General features: G+C 51.9%; 5 protein-coding genes across 5 annotated transcripts; 3 read left to right on the top strand and 2 right to left on the bottom strand.

The window, feature by feature from the left end:
* Nucleotides 1-637: 637 nt before the first annotated feature.
* On the bottom strand, nt 638-1,174 carry GCG54_00007238 (uncharacterized protein; the record flags this gene model as incomplete). The annotated part of the gene is made up of 1 exon (XM_045407223.1): nt 638-1,174. The coding sequence occupies one exon, from the start codon at nt 1,172-1,174 to the stop codon at nt 638-640; it is 537 nt and encodes a 178-aa protein (XP_045266144.1).
* Nucleotides 1,175-3,026: 1,852 nt separating this feature from the next.
* On the top strand, nt 3,027-3,566 carry GCG54_00007237 (uncharacterized protein; the record flags this gene model as incomplete). The annotated part of the gene is made up of 1 exon (XM_045407222.1): nt 3,027-3,566. The coding sequence occupies one exon, from the start codon at nt 3,027-3,029 to the stop codon at nt 3,564-3,566; it is 540 nt and encodes a 179-aa protein (XP_045266143.1).
* Nucleotides 3,567-6,557: 2,991 nt separating this feature from the next.
* Nucleotides 6,558-8,113, top strand: GCG54_00007236 (Fujikurins efflux protein; the record flags this gene model as incomplete). The annotated part of the gene is made up of 3 exons (XM_045407221.1): nt 6,558-6,852; nt 6,935-7,041; nt 7,103-8,113. 3 exons carry the CDS (start codon nt 6,558-6,560, stop codon nt 8,111-8,113), a joined length of 1,413 nt encoding a protein of 470 aa, XP_045266142.1.
* A 2,302-nt stretch (nt 8,114-10,415) lies between these two features.
* On the bottom strand, nt 10,416-12,117 carry GCG54_00007235 (Cytochrome P450 monooxygenase; the record flags this gene model as incomplete). The annotated part of the gene is made up of 3 exons (XM_045407220.1): nt 10,416-10,607; nt 10,658-11,078; nt 11,135-12,117. The coding sequence occupies 3 exons, from the start codon at nt 12,115-12,117 to the stop codon at nt 10,416-10,418; spliced, it is 1,596 nt and encodes a 531-aa protein (XP_045266141.1).
* An 8,577-nt stretch (nt 12,118-20,694) lies between these two features.
* Nucleotides 20,695-22,075, top strand: GCG54_00007234 (uncharacterized protein; the record flags this gene model as incomplete). Its single annotated transcript, XM_045407219.1, has 2 exons — nt 20,695-20,827; nt 20,880-22,075. The coding sequence occupies 2 exons, from the start codon at nt 20,695-20,697 to the stop codon at nt 22,073-22,075; spliced, it is 1,329 nt and encodes a 442-aa protein (XP_045266140.1).
* Nucleotides 22,076-22,284: the final 209 nt, after the last annotated feature.

The raw sequence follows: 22,284 nt of genomic DNA, 5'->3' as shown, positions 1-22,284 counted from the left end.
CATCGATCGACGGCTGTCGAAGAACTTCCCTCATGAAGATCGAATTTTCGCGGCTCTAGGTAGAACTCTATCCACACCATACACCGAATCTCCGGAGGGAGAGACCTGAAGTAGGTGAAAGAAGTAAAAGTCTGTGAAGAGTCCATGGGTGGTGGAGCTTGGGATACCGAAATAGCCATTATGAGATTAACAATCGCAAATAATTTGGTGTCGATGGATCTCAAGACATGCGGGGAAGACTAAAAGCTTTTATACCCCCTATTCTTTTTTCACAAGTTCCTACAAAGTTCAGCAGGCTTTGGTACATCTATGGACACCAGCAAAGTACATCACCTTGAAGGCCTAAGATTCCGCCCGGTTGAGTCACTCGTCGGAGGCCTGGCGCCCCTCAAATTCGGCACCTACCATCAAGGTCACGCAACCTGGAGCCAGGCATCCTTTCAGGACTTTTCAGCTGAAGTAGGCAACGGGAGCTCACCTGCACACTAATCTTGGACATGATGCGATTAAGAGCAGATTTTAATCTAGCAGGATTGAAACTCTGCGGACATACGGAATACGGAATACATAATACTGCTCAGCATACTCGGCACGCATCCTTATGAAAGCAGTTTGATAGATAGCCCACCTCAATCCCTTAGTAGATGGGAAGAAGCTGGACAACACTGCAGCCTAGAAGTGGTCTCTGGCCAGCTCGAAAAAAGCTCAGAGCGACAGCATTCTCCCTCTTGCATGCCATGAATCCGCCGTTGGGACTGGCCTCTTTTGGGTAATCCAGGCCATCCGCTGTGACAATAACCCCATGGGTGCCACCCGAGCAACTCAGCTCCACAGTGTTCGGGCTCGGTACTGTCGCGGTACCACCAGGGGTAATGACCATGCCGGCAAAAGGGGAAGACTCGTCACCGAGATGGGCAACGCCAACCGTGTCGTCATCGGTACGGAAGATGGATCCTTGACCGGCCGGTGCAAGAACAATTTCGGCCACGCAATCGGCTTTGGAGACGTAGCTGAGCTCTTGACCCTGAACATCGGGACCGAACTCCGGCGGGAGGTCGGGGTAGGTCATGTTGGCCCAGAGGCGGAAGCCGTTAGGAATATCGGCTCTTCTGACGGGGACGTGGGCCACCGTCACGGCGGCGACGATGGCCGTGGCTTGGATGAAAATTTTCATAATCATTTGACAATGATTCAAGCTGAACGGCAATGAAACTTTAATCTAGTAGGAGCTGCTTGGTGTCAACGTTTGTTGTTCTGCGTTCATTTAACGAGGTTAGTTCTCCTCTTCGACTCGAAACCCGGTCTTCTTATACCGATCCCTTTCTGAGTGCAACGTTTCTCAAAGCGGCAGCGTCAAGTCCCTGGGCATTCCAACAACACGCCATACACGCGATTTCAGTTCTTCAATTACCTAACAATTTCGCAGGGCTCATACAATGACAGGCTCGTTCTTAAACTGCTCATGATCGCCCACAAAGGATTGATGCTGTTCCCCTAAACGTCATTCAGCATTCAGGCACCGCCCGATAGTGTTAAGCGGGCCGCCTCCTACCTCGGATCCTTCGAGCAAGCCGTCTTACGTGCAGATAGTCAAGATGCAGTCTCGAATCACGGCTGATGGTAGTAACTGACTGCTGATCCGAGGTTCAGCAGGGCTAGTGCTTAGGTGATACGAGTCCGAGTAAACTTTGCCTTCTACAGCAGGAGGGCTTCTTGACATCAAACTGTCAATGCATCTATCAATCTCCAGAACATTCCAAAATCCCACTTAGCACAATGTTCTTTTGTTAAATCTCTCTATGAGGTCTCAGTCTTCTTCTACTTTAGCAGTTGAGGAGAAGACTATCACCTGCGCGATTGATCATGGCTGGTTGTCAGATGTTTTGCTTCGACATGTCGCTTATGCTTAGCCTGCAGGGAACAGTCCGAATGTCTCGTATTTCTAATGGAGCAAGACATGCATTCGGACCTATTTCGAAATAGAATACAGCTGGATGTTGCTGACGTAGGAACATTACTCGGACTCGGGAAGATGCGGTGAGCCCACCGTAGGCCTGTCATGGGTGACTTCAGACGAAGCTTGCTTTGAGTGTAGTGAGGTGAGATGGCAGAACCTAATCGACATCAAAATTCTGTGGGTGTTATTAGACGAACACCAGACCTTTTGATACATGTGCCCTAAATTTAACCAGAAAGCTTCTCCTTGGTTAAGCTGGGATTGAGATTCCATAGAACACTTGCACTTTGTAATGACTACGAGAATCCCGAATCAAGATGAAGTTGACGACTCCAAGATACGGGTTCTGGTGGCCTTTTGAACTGGACTGGAGGCATAAAACCTCTTCTTGTTATCACTCTGGTATGACCAATAGTATAGTATATTGAAACTTTAGTCGATTGAAAGTTCGGTCGGTGGGATATTGATGTGTGAGAAACTTCGGCCTGCAGCTCAGTCTAAGCGATCACTGGGAAGGGCGCCGCAGCTTCTGGTCAGCGCTAAGATGCCAAATTTCAATTAAGGTACCTAATCTACATGGATCAACACCCATAAGTTCGCAATTCATCACCTCAGCTGAGAATCCCATACTCCAGAAATTATCAAGTAAGTCCGACACGGCCAATCTTATGTGAAATACTTCTAGAAAAATGTGGGCTACGCTTCTAACCGTTGCTCAAAATGGGATGTCTACTAGGGAAACAATCCCCACTTCCACGGGGCGGAGCGCTATATCAGCATATTGTGGAACCAAGCAATATCGACAAGAGCGAGCTGCTCACAAGAGCATCTCAAAGAGTGCTAACTGTAGCGAGAGAAGCTCAGAGGAGTAAGCCTCGAGAATAGAAGATAAAAGGACGGCTTCTCCTGCTGGATATCTAGTTCTTGTTTCCAATCATCCTCAGTAACAACACAATCAACACTCCAATCGCATCACTACAACCAATACTATCAATAGTTCACATTATCATCCTAAACAAGACTCTTAACTTATTACTATACAACATATCCCTAAACCCTATCCATCAAAATGCAGCTCACTAACCTCATCCTCACCTTCGCTACTACTGTCTCCGCCATCGACGTCTACTTCCACTCCCAGAACGACTGCAACGGCGCCTCCCGCCGCTGGAACAACGTCAACCCGGGGACCTGCATCAACGCCGGCGCCGGCACGGGGCAAATCCCCTCGGTCGCGTGGCGCGGTGTCCCGACCAACTGGCGCATCACCTACTACGGCACGCACAACCAGCAGTGCACCAACATCAAGACTACGCATATCAAGTCCAACGTCGTGTGGACTTGCATGTCAGGTGGCTACTGGGGTGCGCGGTACCAGTTTACGAGCAAGAAGCGGGCGATTGGGATGGAGGAGGAGGTGTGCTTGAAGGGCGAGGGTGAGTGTGAGGGGAGCTTGGGCCCAGCGGATGAGATTGTTGCGGAGGATGGGACGATTTGGGAGCTGAAGGGGCTGAGTGAGGAGGAGATTGAGGAGTTGTATGGGAAGGTGGTGGATGGGAGCGAGATTCCTAAGGAGTTTGAGGTTCGTCGCCGCAACGTTGGGGCTTGAGAACTTCAGCCGCAACTACGCCACAGTCGGAAGGATCATCATGTATGGCGGTTTCATTACCCCCACCCCCGAGGCTCAGAGATGCCAAAATGCCTTGGTCAAAGTATCTTCTAGATCCAGAGGTAATGAATCAACTACAATCCACAAGGCCTTCTTCAAGATCAGGTGGGATCTCTAGCTTGGTCCATCCGCTTCTTAGCCTATCGCGAGAACTCTTCTTCCTCATCCAAAAGATTCGTTCTATCAAGCCCATTGACGATCTGACTGAATCTTTCGATCCATCCGCAAACGCTCTCTTTTTGGACCTAGAGAGGAAGATCTCCACACCGCAGTTCGATATGTCTCCCAACGCTGATGACGAAGGAGATAGACTCGACGCCGGTACCCATCTTGATCTGCTCACCCTCGCGGAGGCATAACGTCCTAGCCGCCCTAATCCTTCTATATCGTAGGCCAAGAGCCCACACGCACCGGCTTCCGGTGCTGGCTCGTCAGGTCATCGTGCTAGTTGAATGGATACCTCCTGGGAACCCGGCGGAGGCGGGCCTGACGTATCCACTGTTCTTAGCTGGTGTGGAAATTGTCTCGGGTGACCTCATTTTACGTTGTGCTACGAAGCTCATCGCCATCAGGGAGCGTGTCAGGGTTCTCAACATTCAGGCTGTGTAGGAGGTGCTGAAGGCCGGTATTGTCAATTAGTCGTACTAGCCCCGAGGATGTGGTTGAGAGGGGCTGAGACGCGGGTGGTTTGGATACGTCAGAAACGCTACAAAATGAGCCGCAAGTGTCGCTCTAGAGAGCGGGGGTGGGCTTGGATGAGCATGGAAGAAGGTGTCAGTCGCCGATAAACCATCTCTGATCGTCGATTTCCTGGATTGAGATGTCGACAGACCGCTGAGCCGCCATTGTTGAGAACGACGGCATCAGAATCAATCTTCAGAACGCTAATGGAGACAAGGGAAACATATCCGTTTGAACCATATCCATTTGAACGTTGCAACTCGTGGGTATCTAAGCGTAACGAAGCTCAAAGGATGTACAGCTTCCCCTACCTCTCAGTTGGGATGACGGGTGGCTGGAAGATGCGGTCAAGCTGGGTACGCATTGGGCTGGTTCAGGAGGATTGGCCAGTAAATGAGGAGCAAGTGGCCAAAGTAATGCCATTGGCGGGATAGCTGAGGCGTACCAAAAGATACTTAACTCATCTTAGGTTACCATCGTTGCTGGTGACACTTAGTAGCTATTAACGAAAGCAGTATTTCCAGACTTTGACATCTTTTCATTCCGTATTCTCTCAGCCCTGTATGACGCATTCGTTATGGTTGTCATATACCAAGTCATATGTTGATGATGTCTCCTCAAGCCCCTCGCACATAGGAAGCCAATGGACAAGCTCCTAGACCTGAAGTCTAGAGTCGAGGTCAGGCCGCACTCTTCAAAGACACGGACAGCCGCTGGTCGAGAGACCAACCAAATTAGAAGATAGTAGATGCGGCAGACTCTAACTCGCTTAACCCCAATCAGTACGGCATCAAAGACGTTCGACGGCTTCCGTAGTCCGAGATTCAGAATGATCCACAGACGTTCCATTATCTAATCAGATTGATCACTACCGAGTGCTGGGTCCAGTGCGATGGATCTAGCTCTGGGTGGGGAAAGAGAGTCGGCCCTGATCGACATACTTCGGCGCCACGGTTCCACGTGCTGAGTGCTTGCTCAGGCTTGCTTGGAGCTATTGAATGGGCAATGGCACCTATTGCGCTGGTTCGTGAACCTGGTGCTAGCATTCTCAAGGTCAGAAGAAATCCAGTCGCCGAATGGGAGCTCGAAAGAAGGGGGGAGTAAGGATCACGAAGGTGAAGATTGCCGGAGCCGGACTTGGCGGTCCCGCCTATGTCCGGCATCCCTCCGGCACGGCCTCCCCTCCTCAGCGGCGCCGACATTTGTATCGGATCACGGCGTCACCAGCGCCGTGCCTTGCGAAAATTGATCTGCAGCATACAAGTAAAGGAAATCTGGATCTCCCCAGATGCTCGGCGCTATCGGTCGGAGGTGGGAAGCATCCGTAGGAACTCATCCATGGCACAACTGTAAAGAAAAGTGCAACCGTCATCATCAAAACGGCAGATCGAGTCAGGTTATTTGATGATTTGCATGATGTTAGCTAGCGCATAGCCAGCACAAGCTGATAAATCCACGTGAAAAGGGCTCCACGAGATCCAAATCAAGCTCATGGAAATCCCACCGGCGTGCATTCTTAAAGATCTTTAGCTTGATAAGGCCAGCCAATCTCGGTGCAGGGAGCCGAGTCCACGGCCCCTTTCTCCCTCGTCGCGGTGGAGTTTTCGGCGCCGAAGTCTGTTCGTGAGACTGTAACAGCCCACGTGGGGTACCTTCAGCCTAAATTTTCGGTGTGAGTGACATGTTCGGCCTCGGCGGTTGCGAGTGCGCCGCCCGCCGAAAGGATCCAGTCCACCTCCTGAGTCCCGGACCCGTTTCGACCAACAACAATCAATCACAGCGGGGGCGGCCGCGCAAATTCGCTACGCGAGGCGAAATATGCGGCTGGGCTTGGTCAGATTCAGATCCATTCGGTGCTATCGGAAACCGATTGGAGTGCTTTTCGTCACAATGGGGTGTCTGTTTGCCTGAGATCTGGGTGTTTGTTTTGTCAACTGGACATGGGATAGGGGGCGGTGGGCCGTAAGGCACACCTGGACTGGTCCGATGGAGATTCACGGCGCGGACCTACCATCTGGAACGTGGGACCGCTGACGCCTTTGATTCTTTTTTTCAATCTTGCCTGTCCGTTTGGGCTGGACTACTTATTTGCCCCTGTCCCATTTGGATCTCGAATTCCAGGGACCTGATTCTTTAGACAATTCCGCAGTCAAAGAGAAGCTCACTTCGGCCAACGTCTTCAAGCTATTGTGAACCTGTACAGCAGTGTGCTTTTCTCTTGGATACAAACAACAACGCCAGAAACACAACATGTCGAATCGACAACACATCTCGTCCCCCGCGGACTCCCAGACAACCGTCGCAGACCCGCAGCCCTTCATGCCCGACACCAAAGCCGACCACAACCCAGACAGGACAGACTACGAGTCCGAAGGCCAGCCATCGACTCTGAACCAAGCCGTCGCCGACCCGGAGAAGGGACATGGAGGCCCTCCCGTGAAGCCGTCATATCCCGGAAGCGATGCGCCAGATGGCGGAGCAACCGCATGGCTTGTTGTTCTCGGAGCGTGGTGTACTAGTTTCTGCAGTTTTGGATGGGTGAACAGTACGTTGCATCGCGTGGAACCTTGCATTGAGCCTCATTCTTGGTCGTGTGGTTTTCGACTACTAACTTGACGTGGCATTAGGTGTCGGCGCTTTTCAGGAATACTATCAGAATGACTTGTTGAGCAACTATTCTCCGAGTACGATTTCATGGATCCCTTCGCTGCAGATCTTCTTCATGATGGCTATGGTCAGTCATTATCTTTTTAATATCTCTTACATCGTTTGGTTGGCTGACTTGGAGACCACAGGGCCCTGTCATCGGCACACTTTACGACAACTATGGCCCCCGCTGGCTCATTTTCTTCGGCACGATTCTCCACGTCTTCGGCCTGATGATGACTTCCCTCGCAACCCAGTACTACCAGATCCTCCTTGCTCAGGGGATTTGCTCTGCCATTGGTGTCTCGGCCATCTTCCAACCCGCGTTGAACACGATCCACGGCTGGTTCAACATCAAACGCGGCGCCGCGTTCGGCCTCCTCTCGACCGGCTCCTCCATCGGCGGCATCGTCTTCCCAATCATGGTCACGAGACTCATCAAGCAGGTCGGATACCCCTGGGCCATGCGCACCTGCGCCTTCATGATCCTGGGGCTGCTCATCATTGCCAATTTGACGGTCCGCGCCTACCACCCCCCGCGTCCGCAAAAGGTCACCAGGGAGATGCTCCTGCGCCCGTTCAAGGAGTTTGAGTTCGTTTGCGTCGTCATTGGCTTCTTCTTGTTCACCTACGGCATCTTTGTCCCAATCAACTACATCCAGGTGCAGGCCCTCGAGGCAGGCATGAGCCCGGATTTGGCGCAGTACCTCGTCGCCATCCTCAATGCTGGGTCTTTGTTTGGACGTATTTTCTCGGGCATTCTTGGTGACAAGATTGGAAAGTACAACATCTTCGTGGTGGTCTGCTACTTGACCAGCATCTGGATGCTGGCGCTCTGGATCCCGGCCAACTCGGATGGCGCGCTGATCGCTTTCGCCGTGCTGTTTGGTTTCTGCTCGGGCGCGTACGTGTCGCTGATTGCGCCGCTGGTGGCAGCCATCTCGCCGTTCCAGGAGATTGGATTCCGAACGGGAATTACCTTCCTGACGAACTCAATCGGAGGACTGACGACGAACCCGATCAACGGTGCAATCCTGGCAGGGCCCGGAGGTTGGGTGGGTATCAAGGTGTTCTCCGGCGTCTTCTGCATTGCGGGGACAACGTTCATCCTGATTGCCAGGATGAAGAGGACTGGTTGGAAGATCTTTGTTGCTTTCTAAGTAACGGGGGAATTGACGGGAAGTTTGGTATCGACAAAGCACGCATATGGAAAGGACTCAGCATCAACATTGGCATCGCATTATAGACATCTCCCATCTTGTACTCTATACCCTCACTTATTAATCACGGCGTGGAAGAGGCCTATGTCTTAGGCTAGCTACTTTGCAAACATAGAAGGCATCTTGAGTTGTCATACATGATTTTTGATACCCCGTATAGTGATGAGAACGTCCAACGATCCTAGTAAAAGCATGTTTCTATTCCCATTGGCTCAGTCTATTGCCCGTTTTCCTTTAGGTCAAGATAAGTCTGTGTTGCAGCTTCAATGAAGGCCCCGTTCCTAGTAGAAGTATGATCCAGCAACCTTTGTCCTGACTAAATCCGTGCCGTTCACCAATTTGCTACAATGGGTGCATTCCGGTTTCCAATGCTAGAATTCCTCGGTCCGTGCTGTCTGAGTCCAGTGAATGCAGACAAACTACATAGAGTTGACGAGAATGAATATGAATCACTTGCCGTTCTTCATATGATATGAATATTCTGTATTTCTGCTGTTGTGTGCAGAGAAGCTACAAGGTGAACATTTAGTAGAGACGGTTTACCGTCGAGGTTCTCATACAGAACCTTTATCGCCATTGAGTCGAGTATACGGCCAGCCAGGTGGAGCTCGACGAACAGGACTTTACCATGGAGTCGGCGACCCCGTCCCAAATTCTACGTCAACCCTTTATGGCTTTCCGCCTTGATGACCATGCTTTTCCAAAATCTTTAGAACCCTAATTAGCAAGATTTTCGCCCTTCTACCTAAATACATCAGTCCAACGAGATTTGTCTCCGTCCCAGTGTCTAATCATTCTCGCCTTCTTAACTTACAACCCCACGAGCTCTGAACCATCATCGAACACAAAAAGCGTTCACTGTAATATTTGCATCGCATTATTCAATACTACAATCGCCACCATGCCGCCAATATTTTCGTCTCGCATGATGATAGGGCCTGTGGGTACGCCACATTTCGACCCCAACACGTCTCAAGAGGAACTCCAAGATTCAATTATCGTAGCATGCATATTGGGATACGCCATGATTGGCGTTCTCTCTCTTGTCTGTATCAACAACTTCCGCTTGGCAGCGCTACCAGCCTGGTACAAAGCTACAGAACGCAGAACAGGAGACAAAGTCCTCCTAAGTTTCTGGTACTTTGGCGCTATCTCCCTTTGGCCCTTGGTTCTCCCTCCATGGCTCGTATGCCGCCTTGGCTTCTATTTCTCAAAGCAATTTAGCAAAATCAAAAACAGAAGGCGCCAACGATACGATTCCACATGGAGGGATAGGAGGGGGATGGATCTCGGCAGGTGGGAAGACATTCCGCTTGACGGCATCCCGGCCTCCAGAGTGGGTGAACAAGAAGATTCGAGGGATAGCAGAGGGTGGAGATCAACGACTGCTAGGCCCGTTTCAAGTCGTTCAATATCACTACAAACGACCGAAGAAAGGATCGCCACCCGCTACATCCAAAGTGGCGCAAATGCATCCTCGGCCGTTCCGTCCTTTCAGGCATCGCGCGCAGGATCATCTAGAGATGAATGGGAGTTACAGAATACGAGGGCAGTACCGCATCAAGGTCGATAGCCGATGGTAGTTAATGAACGTTTTCCACTATTTCTCTCATACTTTCAGCAATGCATCACAGAGGGCCGGCATATCGCAAGGAAGTTAGGTCTGATATTCTTAAAATAAAGAACACTTATTGCAACTTTCCCGGACAAATAACATACTTACTGTATGCACAGTGTCATTGCCATGAATAACCATAGCTGACTATGGCAAAAGAAACCGGTTGTGACGCTGGATTGAGGCCAACTTAGGGCAAAAACTGCGCCGAGGGGGAATCGAACCCCCGGCTCCCCGACGCTGCTGGATGGCAACGGAGAATTTTACCACTAAACCATCGGCGCTTTTCATTGGTGCTAGCACGTGAATCAATACAATATGTGGGGTGCAAAGCTTGTACGCTCGTGGTCCTACGAGTCTGCGAAGTGCCAAAACTCAACGCTCAAGCAGGCAAAAAGAGATAAGAAGAGAAAGAGAAAGAGAGAAATGGGCAATTCAATTATGGGATGGATAGGTTAAGTTCTGAGTCATCTGAGGGCCTTTACTTCAAGGCTGACAGCAAGGTCTGGTGAAGCAGCCTGGCTTTACTGTCTCAATCATTAAATTTAGTTGAAACATGTGCTGTAGGTTAAGAACTATCACAAAATAAAGCTGTGAAAAATCGCTCCACGTATCACTATTAACTTTCTAAAGTAAGTCCCGCCTCTGAACATAGACCTCAAGCCCTTCCTGCACCACGAAAAACGTGGCATCAGCCTTCAGCGGCTGACTTGGATGGACCAACTCAAACTTGAAGTCTCTGAAAAGTCGTGGTACAATCTTGTTGATCTCGAGCAGTGCTAGATTGCGTCCTATGCAAACATGGCTGCCTCCGCCAAACTGATATGGTTCGTCAGACTACCAACCTTCATTAGGCCGAATGTGCTTACCTGGAACATGTATCTCTCCATTTTCTTGGCATTGTCAACCTCAATCAGCCATCTTTCCGGCCGAAAGTCGTCTGCATCCTCGCCAAATGTGCGCTTGTCTCGGTGCAAGACCCATCCGTTGACTGCGATTTCGGTGCCGCCAGGAAAGAAGTGCCCGTCCAGCTCCGCGCCCTCAGGGGGAACAACACGCGTAATGTTGAGCCCAACAGCAGGCCGCACCCGCATGGCTTCCTTCAGGCAAGCTTGGAAGTACTGAAGACCTTGGGCGTCACTCCATGAAATGTTTCCTGTGGCGGGAAGCACACCGGCATCGACAGCTTCGGTGATCTCGTCTACTAGCCTTTTATGAACGTCTGGTGAGGATAAAACGTGCCAGAATAATGACTGCATAGTTGAGGCAGTGGAGTCCGAGCCGGCAAAGCTGTAATATCCATGTCAGCCTTACTCCAGCAGTCTAAGAAGGTTGATGCGACTCACATCGCCCCATGAGCAACAGCGAAGACGTCGCCCTCGGTAAATCTCTCAGGGTCTTTCAGGTGCCCCTTGACCAGACTTGCCAGAAGATCCTGCCTTCCGTCATCATTCCTCAACTTACCCTCACTCTCCTTGTCAAACGGTCGTCGTCTCTCCATCTCACTTAGCGCGATTCTCGTGATCGGAGCGTTCTTGGTGTCCAGACTTGGCACAAGCTTCCAAAGAGGGTTGCGACGGAGCAGATGGTCCACCCAGGGGATTTGACCAACAATGCCATTGTATGCCTGTGAGCGATCTATCGTCGCGATGGCATCCTCGACGTCCTTTCCCTCGGCTAGAAAGCCGAAGCTCCGCGAGAAGGCTACTTCTCCCAAAACATCAAATGCGAAGTAATGCAACCATGCTCCCAGGTCCACGGACTTGTCTGCCTTGTATTCCATAGGCGCCGACGCGAATCCGCTAAGCTTCGCCACCACCAGATCGATGGTGTCGTCAATAAAGGGGCTCAGATGTTGCATCGCCGCCATGCTGTAAGGCACGTTGGCAACCTTCTTTTTGCGCGCATGAGCCTCCTCGTTGACCTCAGTGAAGATGTCCGGGTTTTCTGGCGGAGGAAACACTCCGTAGAACGCCGTCTTGTAAAACCTCTTCCCAGCGCTCAGCACGTGTCTAGCAGCCTCCGGTGAGGCGATAGATACTTCGTTGGGCCCGATGCGTACGACGGGTCCGTACTTTCGGTGCAACGCAACATGGTGTAAGTGCGAGCGGCCGGACGCGGTGGTGATGACTTTCCAAAGACGGGTAGTCGACGCGAGGACCGGGCCCGGATAGCTCCGGAGCGGGGAGAGGTACCGGGTGCGGAGGACACTTCCGATCAAGATCACAGACAGAATGATATGCCAGTATTGTCGGATGAAAAGACCGGCCGTTTCGGTGTAGGTGTGGTTCCGGTCGTTCGGGTCTAGGGCGTCGAGGGGAGAGTCCATGATTGGATGTGTATGTGCGCGCGGGTAAATGACTAGCTATGTTCTAGGATGCGTCGTTACCAACTCTTGGGGAACATGGACGTTGAGAACAGTAATGATGGCGAGCGATGTCACAATCCAGCAGGTTGCAGGAATCAGATGCAGACCACAGACCTTCGAGGACGGTGGCAGCTAGATATCTCTATGCGGTGCGTTTACGATCCCTTCGGACTGCTTCAGATACAGGATCAATTTACGTCTCAACACACGTATGCGACTCTGATCTCGTATCACTCTGGAGGCCGAGAACGTTATTGACATCACCGGCCTGGCTAGCTTGGCCTAACAGACGGCATTTCCTCACAATAATGGCCAAAGACGTTGGTTCGGCGACACAAATGGCTTCCGAAAGCTTAACAGCCAATAAAATAACTGCCGATAGACCAGAGGTCATGGCGAGGGCGGGAGATGGTGATGCGGGGAGACGGACGGTGCGGAGTGGCTTCGTCACCGGGACATCCTGGAAAGGAAATCGTAAAGGACTGGGAAATGCACTTTTGACTTACCTAAGCGGTCGAATGTGCAACTGATGCGAGAACGATGTTCAGGCAGGCCGATACCAGTACGTAACGTCGATGGAGGGCATCCAGTATGAGATGGAAAAGGGCGATCATAATGTCTCGAATCAACCCAGGGGCTTTTGTGGTGATAGCGGTGCTCATAACCACCACCACCTCGTATGACTAGAGGCATTCTCACATATTTGCAAGTTTTGGAGTGAAGAGGACGCGCAATGTGAAGCAGAGCAGGACTCCCAGCTCGATTAGACCACCATCTTGCAGTCGGGTACGGAAGTCTCTCGGCGATTCTTGGGATATCGAACTTTGTCATTCAGATGGATACCAAGTTCATGGTATGGTAGCCCTCCAAACTCAAAAGTACATTTTGTGAATAATTCTTTTGTGAATACTTATATAACTAAAGGGAATATAAGGACCCTTTTTTTCCTCTACCCTAACCTAGGCTAGTCTCCTTAACCACTATATCGTGACTTAAATAAGGGTAATAATAGTAATTAACTCTTAGAGCTATTCGCTATACTTCTTATTAAATATCCTATTAATCTCCCTCGTATTATTCTTATCCTTTAGGTTCTTAGTGATCTTTTTAAATCTCTACTTAATTTAATAGAGAACTTAGTTCTAAAGGTCTTCTAAGAGCTTAATATATATTATAAAGAGGTATAGAGATATTATATTATTATTCTTAGTTATAAGGATATAACTAAGCTATTATTAAATATATAATAAACTAGTCTTTTTTAGATATTTAATATTACTAGTAGTAAGGGCTATATTAATTAGGTAGGGGGTATATATAAGATTTATCTTAGAGGGCTTTAAATTTAGGCTATAGTATAATAGGGGGCTACTTCTACTTAGCTAGGTGGCTTAAAAATCCCCTTTATATACCCTATAAATTAGCTATAGAGGTTACGCTCCCTCTATATATTTCCCCGTCAGAGTTATATAGCAGTCAACAAGGTGCGCCTCCAGGCGGCAAACTGCGAAGAAGAAAAGTTAGAAGGGAAGAAAGAAACTCAAAAGTATGCGGCAGCCTGCATCATCAGAACGCCCGTCACGGCCTTAAATTCAAGCAACGACGGGCCGGCCCCATCATGTTCGGATTGTGGGTTCACTGCCGTATCACAGCGGAAGCCATTCAAGCATCCCTATTTCCATGGCCATGTAGTTGACGAGGCATGACGAGTGAGACCTGACGTTGAGTCCAAGAGCCGCATCGACGCAAATGGCCCGATCGCCGAACCACTCTTTTCCCCTCGAAGATGGCCTATCAGCGGAGATTTGCGGAGATGGAGCGGGATCTCGACGGGAGACAGGGCACGACAGATCGGAAACAGCCCGGAAACAATACAAGTACTGGGGCATCCCGTTGGCAAGAGCACGGATTCTCGATTCACTGACGAGTTGGAAACTCTTGTGGAGTACGTAAAGCAGAAGGGGCAACAACAGCCGCGCAACACAGATCGAAAGGAGGACGATGTCAGCGGGAGTGTGTTGACGGGTGAATCGCGGGACAAGACACGACGGGCGCCGCCGCTGGGGCCTTTGAGAAGTCCCGTCTTCACCCGCAATCCCGGGGACCGCGGGGGAGAAGAAGGCGGGAAGAATGGGGACAAAACCGCAGCACGTGTATCGGGCCGGGGGATAGCCCAAGCTCCTTGCTCTAGGGCGCGAAGCACAGAGAACTGAGCTTAAGAGCGTGTTCCACGTTGCGTGAGGAAGCAGACAATGTCGGTACTTGGTACGAGAGCAACTCACCAGAGCACCAGCATAGCTTGTTATGCACGACTCTGAGGCTCTGTCGAGTCAGCCATACGCGCGCATCGCAAACAATGCGAGTATGCTGGATCCTGTATCGTCTGGTATCAGCAATCTCGTCAGAAGTTACGCGAAAAGCATAGCCTATGGCCAAAGCTACTCGAGCTTCTTGACTCGTATCTATGGCTGAGGGGTGGTGGCTCTCTGGACTAGTCCGCCCTGGTATGTGAAATCACATTTCAACAAGTGAAAGAATATGGGTCGAGTCACTTGAGGGTAGCAACACTGACAGAGGGTACTCATTTATGCCAAGCGGAGTCGTCGTCACGAGGCAGATAAAACGGGAGGAATGGCTGTCGATGTTGAGGAACAACGCCAACGGTCACAGCCTCATTGAGGCATGGCTTCTAGAGGTTCGCCAAGGGATTGATTGGGCGGTAACGGGCTATGATTAGCCCAACTTGGAGCAACCCAGACTCAATCAACGGTTAAAATGGCGTTTCTAATTGCTTGCGGCACACCTCGGAGTTCGGGCCAAGACCACCATCTCCAGATGAATGTCACCGAGGCGGTCGATGGGCGCGGAGGGGACATTGGAACATGGGGGACCGGATTGCGGAACCGCAGGCCCCCCTCGCTCGAAGAGCGTCCGAGCTGTCCGGCACAGCCAAAGCATGATATCCAAAGAAGCAAGAGGGGGGGATGATCTGCGGCCAGAAGCAGGGACTGCTCAAACCTTGATTTGGGTGGTAGTACTCTGCGTGCGCGTGGATAAGCGACAGGATGATGGGTGATTCTCGTCAAGGAGATATGAAGTATGCTAATTGTGCAAAGAGAGGGAGAGACGTGCACCGCAAACGAGGCGAATCGGGTTTCGTGGGCTGCCAACGGCTCCGGGATGCTCCCAGGAACGGTCCGCCAGCAGAAGAGGAAAGTGAGAGGAGGGGGAAGTCAGGCTTGACAACGTTCCCTGCAGGGGTGTGCGATGGCATCTGCCTCTCAAGCTCCCTGCAGGGGCAGTCTTCAAGGGAGAGCCCTAAAATCTGGGGTTAAAGGAGGTGCGCCTGGAGCGTTCATAGGGCAGGCCTCGGAACTTGGCTGTCCCTTTGCAGCGTTTTTTTGCACAATGACTAGAGGTGGTCTAACAAGCGGGCTGGACCTTCTGGCAGTCTGTTTTTCTGCTCAAAGTCTGGCGGCGGCGAGTCAACCTTGAGTCTGCCCAGATATTAGGGCCCTTTCAGACGGGGCAAAGGATGGATGAACTAGGAGATGATTTACGGAAAGATATCCGGAGTGACATTGTGTATCAGAAGTGGGATTCTAGTGGCTTCTGTCAGCCGGAGTGGGAAATTGCCATGTTCGGCTTTAACTGCAAGCTGTTAAGCTGAGGCCCTTGATGGCCTTATTTCGTTGAGCAAGATTGACGTCGGGGGGCAACGGCTTGCGCAATCTCGATGATGGAGTCGCGCCAAGGCGTACGGATACAGCCGCCTCGTGATAGCGATATGCCACATCGCCTCATTGACGCAGCAAGTAGGGGCCAAGGAGTCCGAAGATGGCGCTGTCCGCCTGCCAAGAGAGCGACTGAGTAACGGTGCGACATATGCCTCCACCGGGGAGCACAGCCTGTCTGCGATTCGAAGCGGATACGCGCGTTTCCAAAAGCCTGATGTCGTGACATTTAAGCGACGGGAACAGGTAGGATTAGGCATCTCGATCCGCTTCTGCAGTGCTTTGTGCCAAGGCTGGAATTGAAGGAGGTTGTGAGGCTCATTCAACGTGATCACCGAGCGCGAAGCTGGAGAGACAGCGGGGTTGTCGGAATGGAGTCATTTTGTTTCGTGCGGCCTGATGCTTGCCCCAGTCGTGACCGCTAGCATGTGGGCAACAGCCAAGACCCATGCCGTTCAAGCCGGGAATGCAACGATGAAGCTTTCAGCGGACTGCCCGTCCTACTGTCCTTTAACCCAGAGACGACTAGCGTCTACTTTGTCAGGTACATGGCGAAGGTTGTCAGTTGACATGCTAAGGAGGCGGGGCGGAGGGTGGAAAAAGAATATGGTCGACTTCTAAGTGCCATGTCTTGAGTCTGTCAGAGCCATGACTGAGAGTAGAGTATGAAATTGCCCGGTGTCAATTGTAATCTTGTTTCAATCTATAGTTGTGTGTCTGGGCTCTGTGTACATACAACGTGTGCTTGGGCTAAATCCAGCAACGTTTGGAGTGCTACCTATGTAGGGGAGATTATTTTTGGAGGATCAGAAAGCTCTAGACTCGCCATGCTAAAGATTCAGCGCTGATCGAGATAAACAGAGACGACGCCAAGACGTCGGGGGCCAGTATTTGGCCCTCCCACGTGGGATAATTAGGAGGGAGCAATTTGCTTCCGGGCGTGGAGGTGGTCGAAGTACGACTCAGTTACCGCTTAGCAAGCATGGCTCTACATGGCCTCAGTCTGTCTAGCAGCGTGCCATTGATGTCTTCATCCATGTGCACATCCTGTTCTTCTCTATCAAATGCAAAACCGCTAAGTGAACATCACCAAGGGCTCATGCAGCGCTGGTCAATTAGACAATCGTTAGCAATGATTGGGCACTGCTCGCCTCGTCCTTGCACCCTGGAAGAATCAACTTCAAAGCGCAGGCACCCCTGAAGGTGCATGTGCTCACAGCGGGCCCCAAGGCCTCACTTGCAGCTGCGAGCCTGCGACAGACCAGGACAAGCCAGGCGGCTAAAATGGGACTGGCTCTGATTGATGAACGTGGCAGTCTGCAGTTAGGGATGGATATTTGGAAAAACCTCAAACGGCAAATAACGGATCAATGCTGGGTTCTAAGTATCCATTATCTCGCATGTTGGAGAGTGCAGCAGACATGATGCTGCTGCACAGGAACATTAGGCACCTGTCTTACATATCTTACGTACAGCAGCATGTGGGTGGACAGCGTGCAGACTGCAGAGCACTGCAGCTACCTGCAGGAACTATGTCCCGGAAACCCGCGGACTCAGATATGCATGCCTGCGTCTCCGAATAGAAACGAACCAACCCCCGGGACATATAAATCCAAATCAACTCAACGACGCCTTGTCTCGCTATCAGCATCTCCGAGACACCGTGCCAGTCCCTGATGGCACGTCCGAAAGAATGACATCGAACAATTCCATGGACGGACCGAAACAGAGACAGGAAACAGAACAATCCAGACCTCCCCAAAGCCCTGAATATGATCACTGCCACCCCGCCACCCTTCCCAGCTGCTGAGGATGTACAAAGACATGTACTTGCGCGCGCCCAATTGTGCCCCAGCTCCTGTCACTTTAACCCGGACGCGGGCCCGGGAGCTAGACCGGAAGCGCCACATCAGGGGTCTTGTCCACACTCAGCCATGTGCCTGTCCAGTGAGATGTGCACATCCATCAACAAGGACGCCTTTGGAGCCTTGCCATCCTTCCTGCGCGCCTCAACCTTGGGAGACCTGCGAATGTACAAGCGCAACAACACATCGACCAGTTTTGACTGGACCTATCAAAGTAGCTAAGTATGTAAAAGCACGAATCGTACCAGAGTCTCAGAGGCACACTAACGCACTTAACAATCCGAGGAAACAAGTTGTACGGGTCGTGCCCTCCATGCAATCGAGATGACATGACATCAAGCTGCCTCGGTGCCAATGCCAACCAGGAGCTCCCCTGCTGGGGAAAACGGCTCCCAGGCCTGGGCTTGCTTCTACTGCGTGCCATTCCCGAGTCACACCGCCTATGAAAATGCCCAATTCTGCGTGGGCAGCCAGAAAACCACCGACTGGAAGAGCAGCGGACCAGCATTCCGTCCATCTGATCTCCAATCTCCTCCAGCGCTTCCCCCAGAAACCAAGGCCCCAAAATGCCTCCACCACCTCTGCTCCCCGTCCCAGTTCCATCGAGAGGAGCCCAGTCCCCGTTCGTCAACAGCATCCATCCACCCCTCCTCTCCTGCTGCTGGTCTCCTCTGCGCGACGGTTGGCCCCTCCTTTTGCAGTGCAATGTCGCCCTCGCTTGTGGTTCTCTTTGGCCAAGTGAACATCCGTGCGAGAGCATAGAGCATGGGAAAGGTCAAAACAGGCCACTTTTCTCGCAACGGGCGTGCCCGCAATGTGGAATGCACCGCCGCGACGTTTCAGGGGGGCAGCAGTGTTGCAAGCAAGGCCGCTGGTTGAAGCAGGACGTCCGTTCATCGCCCAGTTGTTTGGTGTATTGCACCTGCTGCAGACGAAGCTGCTACAGAATACATACATTCCTCCCAGTACAGTACACCGTGAGAACGACACAGAGAGACATCTCCTCAACCGAACGTATCATGACAGAACAAACTCCCTTCGCCCATCTTCCGTCTTCTCTTCAAATCTCTTCCTTACGAGGCGCACGGACTGGCGCATGTACTGCCCTTAACTGCCTAGCACCGTACTAGCTTGATGCCCGCATGCGGCCTCTTATCCACCGAGAGGTACTCATCATGGACGAGGAACGCCTGAAGTGCCTTGGGAGGAGTGAGAGGAGAGCAGAGCTGAAGGGTAGCATGATGGTGGGTGGAGGGGTCATCCGTTAGCTTGGGTACTTTGATGCACCCAGTTTCCCCTAGCACTTGCGCATACACAAGATGAATGGCAGGTTGTACCAGCAGCCATGTGTCCCTATGATGTTGCGTTGCAGTCGGGGACCCCTAATTGTCGGCGACTCTTTCCTTTCTGTCGTCTTCATCATCCTTCTGGCCACCACCTTCTGGCCACCAAGCGAGGATGAGGGAGAGAACTAAGCTGAGCACACGTCAAGCAGCCATTGCAAGCCAAGCACATCAACCAGCGTTGGGTGCGGCGCCTTTGCCTAATTCAATCCAATATTCGTAGCCGTATCCTACGTACATCCCATCCAACCCCCGCCCATCCAGTCCATTCCCTGTCTTGCTCACCCACACCCTCACAATCCGCTCCGTTCCCCTAGCCTTGACCTTCTCCTCTCCTCCCCGTCCCCTCCATCAAACCCCCGGTTCCCCCCTCTTCAGGCTCTTTTTCTTCTCAAAAGGGGGGGTTTGCAGGATACATGCCTCTGTACATGCACCTGCATACTTACCTGGTTGACTTGAGCACTACCCCCAAGCCGCACCAGACAGACCAGTCCAAACCAAACCAGACCAAACGCCTCGAGTCTCCGTACCGATACCGAATATCATTCCTCATGATCACCATGGATCAGACCGCTTCCTCAGCCTAACTGCTTGATCAAATCCATGCGCACCATGCCCGAAGCTTATTTCCACTTCTCCAGGCCCCCCCTACACTACCTACCTCACCTTACAGTATTCCTTCGCACCTTTCAGACAACCATAACATAACATCACTTCTACATCCCACCCTCTCCTCCTTAACTCCTCGGCATTTACGCTCCTATCCAACTCTGCCCGCTTCTGCTCAAACGTACTCCCGTACTCTTCGACGTCCTACCGCAAACGCCAAACGTCTTCTCTTTCATACCCGCACCACTCACCACGCAGAAGAGGCAGTAAACGGGGTCACGACAGCGACGAAGACGACGACGACAACGACGACGACTACGTAGGCCTCGAATTGACGAAACGCAACGAAGGGATTTCAAGCAGTCGCAAAGCAGCAAGTCGGACCGAACGAGAAGAGCCCCAGAAAAAATTCAAAGCAGAATATTAATCACCCCCGACCCGCCGACAGTATCCTCGACCCAGGCCCAGATTTTCCCTGTGTCACTGTGTTCCCCCACAGAACTTTGTCTGTTGGAGCACCTCGAATGGCCTACCCCACCTGACACTGATTCACAATGGTGAGTTCGAAGTGCGATTCCCATCATCGCCTATCTCCGTCGGGCGTCGTCCTGTCTTGGCTTGGTGTTTAGTGAACATCAACGTCATTCTCTTCGACCATCATGGTCGTCCATCGTGGTCGTCGCGCACATGTATACTAGACCTTGGGGCACTTGGTCTCCTCCTGTCGTGGAACATCATGAAGAGCTTCACCATGTTGCCGTGACCCCGCTAACGTTCTGTCGTCACACAGCCCGTTGCAAAGGCTTGCGCGCCGTGCTACTACCAGAAGTCAAAATGCACATTCTCGGAGGGTAACCCACAATGCGACCGCTGCCTGATGAATGGCCGGGACTGCGTCTTTGTGCGCCCCGTGCCGCGGTCCGCCGTTAAGGGCCGCTCGAAAGTTGCTATCCGGAGCAAGATCATGGGCCTCAATGGCAACGTACCATGTCCGACACGAAAGCCCAATATCGCCTCGACGACGACGACGACAACGACGACAACGACCTCAGCGAACTCCGCGACATCGGCCGTCGCCCGCGTCAGCCCGGCGCCATGTCCAACGTCGCGAAAACCCAGCGTAGCGTCCCTGTCGAACGGGGGTGGCAGCCCGCCTGAAGACTCATCATCAGACTCGTCTTCCGACTCCGCCTCCAGTCCGCCATCGAAGATACTCGATTCTCTAAGCCCGTTTGGAAGCACACTGGGTCGATTAGACCAGGTGGAACGATCGACGTTGTCGAGGCTGCTACACAAATCCAACTTCATGCAATACTTCATAGGACCGACGTTTGTGGACAGCATGCAGCTTGACATGACGGTCCACTTGTTCTCCATGTTCGACCAGGGTAAAGACGCCTACATCGCCATGTACAGCGCCTTTGCGGCGACGATGGGGTTGGATACAGGGGAGTACGACCCGGACGCGAATCTGCACCGGGGAGCGATGGCCGTGGAGTCTTTGCGGTCATGTCCGCTGCCAACACTGAAGCGCGAGGAGCTGCTGCCGTGGGCAGGCTTGGGGCTGGGCATCGTGTACTTTTCCAACATGGCCCTCGGCACGAGCGCGGCACCAGTGCGCCGATACGTCCTCAGCCACATCCGCCATCTGCTAGGGACCTCTTTGATCTCCAGCGAGCGGACACACTACATTCTCGTATTCATGACGGCCGTCGACATCAACGAATGCCTCATGCAGCGCGAGCTACCAGTCTGCGGCATCGCGCCCCCGGTAGAAGGCCACGTCGACGCCTATCTCGGCCTCTGCATGCCGTTACTACAGCACATGTACGAATTGAGCAGGATCAGCTACAGCCTCTATCACGAGGTCGACGTCGACGAGCAGAAGCAGGCGCTGGACGACGTTGAGCAGGAGATCGAGGCGTGGCAACCGCACATCCCGCCAGACTTTACGAACCGCTTTACAACCGGCGAGGTCATCCACATGCTGGCACAAACTCGCATCTACAAGACAGGAGCGCTCCTGTTTATTCACAGATTACGGTACAAGTTTGGCGAGAAGGACGACATGGCATCAGCCATGGCGAAGAGCATCATGTCAGACCTGAAGATGACGATGACCGTGTCGCAAGACACGCAGCGCTGCGTCAGCTTCCCCTTTACCCTCGCCGCCATCGAAGCGCGCGACCAAGCCGAGAAGGACACCGCGATGGAGGCCATGAAGACCCTCATCGACAGCTGCAACACCAAGTACCGTAACAATATGGAGGCCTTCCTCAAGGCAATGTGGGATGGCAGGGCAGCGAGCCCCGGCGTGTCATGGCTGGACCTCGTACCAAATGTGCCCCCGATCTCGGTGGGCGTATGAGGCCCATCCCTGCAAACTTTACAACCGATGAATTTTCAACAAGAACCAACTGTTTTTTAACACCAGGCGAGGCGGCGGATCAGATATCACTTTTGTTCATGTAACGGCTGGACAGGCTATACTGTTTATGTTTTCTCTTATTTTACAATCATGTATGAGGCAAGCAAATGATGCTTGACACTGCTTTTCTTCTGTTTACTAAGGGACTC

This window comes from Colletotrichum gloeosporioides (assembly GCF_011800055.1).
Source record: "Colletotrichum gloeosporioides strain Lc1 chromosome Unknown consensus_32, whole genome shotgun sequence".
Classification (NCBI taxonomy): domain Eukaryota; kingdom Fungi; phylum Ascomycota; class Sordariomycetes; order Glomerellales; family Glomerellaceae; genus Colletotrichum; species Colletotrichum gloeosporioides.
The sequence above is the reverse complement of the archived record's forward strand: the minus strand, read 5'-3'. Positions and strand labels throughout refer to the sequence as shown.